General features: G+C 51.0%; 1 protein-coding gene across 1 annotated transcript; it reads left to right on the top strand.

The window, feature by feature from the left end:
- The first annotated feature begins 361 nt into the window (after positions 1–361).
- LOC147512347 (uncharacterized) lies at positions 362–793 on the top strand. Its single transcript, XM_086598711.1, has one exon. The coding sequence runs from the start codon at positions 362–364 to the stop codon at positions 791–793; it is 432 nt and encodes a 143-aa protein (XP_086454837.1).
- Positions 794–4979: the final 4186 nt, after the last annotated feature.

Here is a 4979-nt window from a genome sequence, read left to right as displayed (position 1 = left end):
CATCAAGTCAGAAATCATGCCACCAACGAGTGCTTCGCTTTACAGTGGTTAGTGGAAAGAATAATTGGGAGGGGGCAGCTGAAGGAGTATGTTAAGGAAGCGCAGCCGATCGAAAGGGTTCCTGCCGCAGCTAGAATCCTGGGAACTATAAATGTTATATTCAGCGGAGAAACTCTGGGAAGGAACGCCCACAGGGATAAGGTGAGGAGGACAGCTAGTCTGCAGCAGATAAACGAAGTTGTGAGCAGTCCGCAGCCAGTTCCAGGAGGTAGAAAAGGAAATGACAGGATAGAGTTTACTCCAAAAGATCCGAGTCGATGAGCTTGCCGCGACGGATCTTCTACCGGTGATTACCATAGCGATGGGGAATTACATGGTGAAGAGGGTGCTGATAGACTGCGGAAGTTCAGTGGATTTGCTATTTCAGAGTGCGATGGAAGAAATGGGCATAGAAAGGGAGCAGATGAAGCCTCCACGGACTAACTTGTTCGGGTTCAACGACAGCATGACCGAGCCATTAGGGGCACTAGTGCTGCCGGTGACCATTTTCACTAAGTTTATGGTAGTGGACACTAACTCGCATTACAACGCGATCCTGGGAAGAAAATGGATTCATGAGATGAAGGCAATTCCCTCTACTTATTACCAAGTGATCTGTTTCCCGACGAATGGGGGAATGTACGAGATAAGGGGTGATCAGGTCGCAGCGCAGAATCTCAACCAGGTAACAACGAGGGGTCTTGTCCGCGCACCTGGCAAAGGGATGACAGAGATAGAGGACAGGCAAGCATAGCAATTACAGACCGCGGCCGAAGAAAAAAGGCCGCTCGTCGGGGGCAAGACCATGGATGAGATTAAGGTTGTGAACATCGGAGTGGCTGAGGAGGAGAAGTTTGTGAATGTGGGGGAAAGTTTGTCAGAGGAGTGGAAAGCGAAACTGATTGCCTTGTTGACTGAGAACAGCGATGTGTTTGCATGGACAATCGAGGATTTGGTGGGATTGGACCCGGAGTTCGCATGTCACAGATTACATATGCGGGAAGGGGCCCGCCCAGTCCAGCAGAAAATGAGGGGTATGAAACCACATTATGTACAAGGAATTCGGGAGGAGGTGAAGAAATTGAAGGATGCGGTATCATCTGCGAATGCAAATTTACTGAATGGCTGTCGAACGTGGTAGCGGTGCCTAAAAAGAATGGGAAAGTAAGAATGTGCGTGGATTTCACGGACATTAACAAGGAGTGTCCAAAAGATTGTTATCCGATGCCGCGGATAGATAAGTTGGTGGACCGAACGGCAGAATATAAGTTCTTTTCATTCATGGACGCGTCGATGGGCTACAATCTGGTGGCGTGGTGATGTACGGCCCGGACCAAGAAAAGATGGCATTCATAGTGGAAGGAGGAATGTACTGTTACACCAGGATGCCCTTTGGTTTGAAGAATGTGGGGGCAACATTTCAAAGAGTGGGGGAGAAGATGTTTGAGAGTAAAATTAGAAAGCAGATGGAAATTTATATAGATGACATGGTGGAAAAGAGTATGACTGAAGACGAGCATTTGGCGGGGCTAAAGGAGACATTTTCTATACTACGGAGGCACAAACTGATGTTGAACCCAGAAAAGTGTACATTTGGGGTGACATCCGGGAAGTTCATGGGGTACATAGTCACGTACCGCGGGATAGAAGCAAACCCAGATCAGATAAGGGCGTTGTTGGAAATGGCATCTCCACATAACGTGAAGGAGGTTCAACGGCTGGCTGGTAGGGTCGCGACACTCAATAGGTTCATATCCAAGTCCTCAGATAATTGCCAACCCTTGTACTTGCTATTGAAGAGGACGACCGACTTTCAGTAGACCGAGGCATGCGAAAAGGCTTTCCAGGAGTTGAAAGAATACTTAGGCAAGCTCTCGATCCCGCCGCCGCGGGGGGGAGAAGCTGTACTTATACCTGGGGGTGTCAGAGGGTGCAATCAGTTCAGTGTTGATAAGGATAGTGGGCAAGGCAGAGAGACCGGTGTACTTCCAAAGCAAAATAATGTTGGACGCTGAAACAAGATATAGTAAGATTGAGAAGTATGCCTTAGCTATGGTCTTCTCGGCACTCAAGTTGAAACCTTATTTTGATGCTCATTTAATGGTAGTGGTGACCAACTTGCCACTCAAGCAGGCATTGAAGGCAGAGAAGTCGGGGAGACTGTTGAAGTGGGTTGTGCTGCTGAGCTCATATGACATCGAGTACTAAACTAGAACCGCGGAGAAGGCCCAGGCAATGGCGGAATTTCTGGCAGAGTTTCTGGCTGAGGACCCCACATGGGGGGAGGAGATGGTCATGGAGTAGGAGGCAGACCTAAACCACGACCCCCTGGACCCGTGGGACACACGAAATGGATGGAGAGTCTTCGCGGACGGATCCGCTACTGACACGGGTAATGGGATTGGGGTGGTGTTGGTCACCCCCGATAATACTCGCCTAAAGCTATCAATGAAGCTGGGTTTCGCCGCTTCGAACAACGAATCGGAGTATGAGGCGTGCAAGAGCTGAAAGTATATTCTGATTCAAACTTGGTGGTATGTCAGATCAATGGGGGGTTCGCTGCTCGATGTCCTAGGATGGCAAAGTACTTGGAGATATTGCGGCAGAGGGCTGGCCACTTTGAGAAAATCATTTTCTCTCATCTGAGCCGGGGAGAGAATAGGCACGCCGATGCCTTGGCATATATGTTGTCGTAGTGCTACCAGGGACAGAGGGTAGATCCATTGAAGTCCGGGTGCTGAGTAAACCAAGCACTGCAGAGGACAAGGGGGTGTGGTCAGTTACTGAGCAAGAGCCCGGATGGGTGGAATCCATCAAGAGTTACCTTTCGAGGACGTAAATAGAGGACAAGGGGAAAGGAGGAGAATGGAACGAGATCCGCGAGATACATTCTGCTGGATAGTGAGTTATATCGGCGGAGCATCAGTGGACCACTCCTAAAATGCCTGGGACCGCAGAAGGTGCAAGAGGTGTTGGGTGAGGTTCACGAAGGAGATTGTGGAAGCCACTTGGGTGGAAGGACAACTGCTCACCGACTGCTATCACAGGGGTACTTTTGGCCTTACATGAAGAGAGATGCAATCGAGAATGCTAAGAGATGCCAAAAGTGCCAGATCTTTGCGCCGCTGATACATGCGCCTGCCGAACCACTACACAAAGTTTTCAGCCCATGGCAGTTCGCCATGTGGGCGTTGGATGTCGTCGGACCTTTGCCTATGGCCAGCGGGAAAAGGAGGTTTATGCTAGCCGCGACTGATTATTTTACAAAATGGGTTGAGGGTGTGGCTTTGCAGCAGGTGAAGGAGGAACAGGTGAGAAAATTCTTGTGGGAAAATATAATATGCAGATTCGGACTACCGCACACCATCATTGCGAACAACGGAACTCAGTTCACAGGGGGGAAGGTGAGAGCCTTCCTCCAAGCTTTCAAACTGAAGCAAGGTTTTTCTACCCCTTACAATCCAAAGGGGAATGGTCAGGCAGAGTCATCCAACAAAGTGATCATGGATAACTTAAAGAAAAAGCTAGAGGAACGCAAGGGATGTTGGGCAGATGAGTTACACCAGGTACTGTGGGCGTACCGTACGACACCACGGACATCTACAGGGGAATCCCCGTTCGCGATGGCCTATGGGGTAGAGGCAGTGATCCCTGTGGAGATGATGACATCGACGACTAGAACCAAAGCTGTGGAAGCGGGGTTAATGAGAAAATATTGGCTAAGGAGTTGAACCTTACAGAGGAAAGAAGGGGCATCGCTCGCATTAGACTGGAAGAATACCACCGGTGGCTGCAGAGACAGTACAACAAATGCGTGAAGCCGCAGCAGTTCGCGGTTGGTGATCAGGTGCTTCAGAGGGTGGCCCCATCCACCAAAGAGGAGACAGACGGGAAGCTGGGTCCCAACTAGGAAGGACATTATACCGTGGTGGAGGCCGGCGTCCCGGGACCTACAAGGTTGCAAAAGCGATCTAGGGGAGGACATCAAGCGGCGTGGAATATCCGGATGTTGAAGAAGTTCCGGGGAGTAACTTAGTCATTAGTTTTTCTTTGTTTTGTTCAAGTTCAAGAAAAGTGTATTTGCTTCATTCGCACTGTGTAATGATATTTTGAATTAGTTAGTATGTCAATGAAAGCAATTGCAATCTTCCTCCATCTGATGTATGTATATTCGTTTATGTGTGGTTTAGGCCAAAGGCAACGAACAAGGGGTTCCAAGTACAAAGCAATCTGGGGGAACGCTGAGTGGCCCGAGCATACTCAGAGGCCCTCAACATCTCCACGATCAACTTGGGGGCACGCTGAGTGGCCCGGGCATACTCAGCGGCCCTCAACATCTCCACGATCAACTTGGGGGCACATTGAGTGGCCCGGGCATACTCAGCGGCCCTCAACATCTCCACGATCAACTTGGGGGCACGCTGAGTGGCCCGGGCATACTCAGCGGCCCTTAACATCTCCACGATCAACTTGGGGGCACGCCGAAGTGGCCCGGCATACCGCCCCTCAACATCTCCACGATCAACTTGGGGGCACGGCGAAAGTGGCCCAGCATACCGGTGGCCCTCAACATCTCCACGATCAACTTGGGGGCACGCTAAGTGGCCCGGGCATACTCAGCGGCACCCAACCTCTCCACGGTCAACTTGGGGGCACCCTGAGTGGCCCGAGCATACCGGCCCTCCCTCAACAACATCGATCAACTTGGGGCACGCGTTGGTGGCCCGGTATACTCAGCTGCCCCTCAACACCTCCACAGTCAACTTGGGGGCACGCTGAGTGGCCCGGGCATACTCAGCGGCCCTCAACCTCACCACGGTCAACTTGGGGGCACGCTGAGTGGCCCGGGCATACCCAGCGGCCCCAACGCCTCGGAAGAAGCATTGAATGCAGAGGTAGTGCAGGCAAATGACGGTGTGATGCAAAGGAGTCAACAAATA

The sequence above is a fragment of the Coptis chinensis genome, chromosome 3 (genome assembly GCF_015680905.1).
Source record: "Coptis chinensis isolate HL-2020 chromosome 3, ASM1568090v1, whole genome shotgun sequence".
NCBI lineage: Eukaryota > Viridiplantae > Streptophyta > Magnoliopsida > Ranunculales > Ranunculaceae > Coptis > Coptis chinensis.
This window is presented reverse-complemented; position numbering and strand designations above follow the sequence as displayed.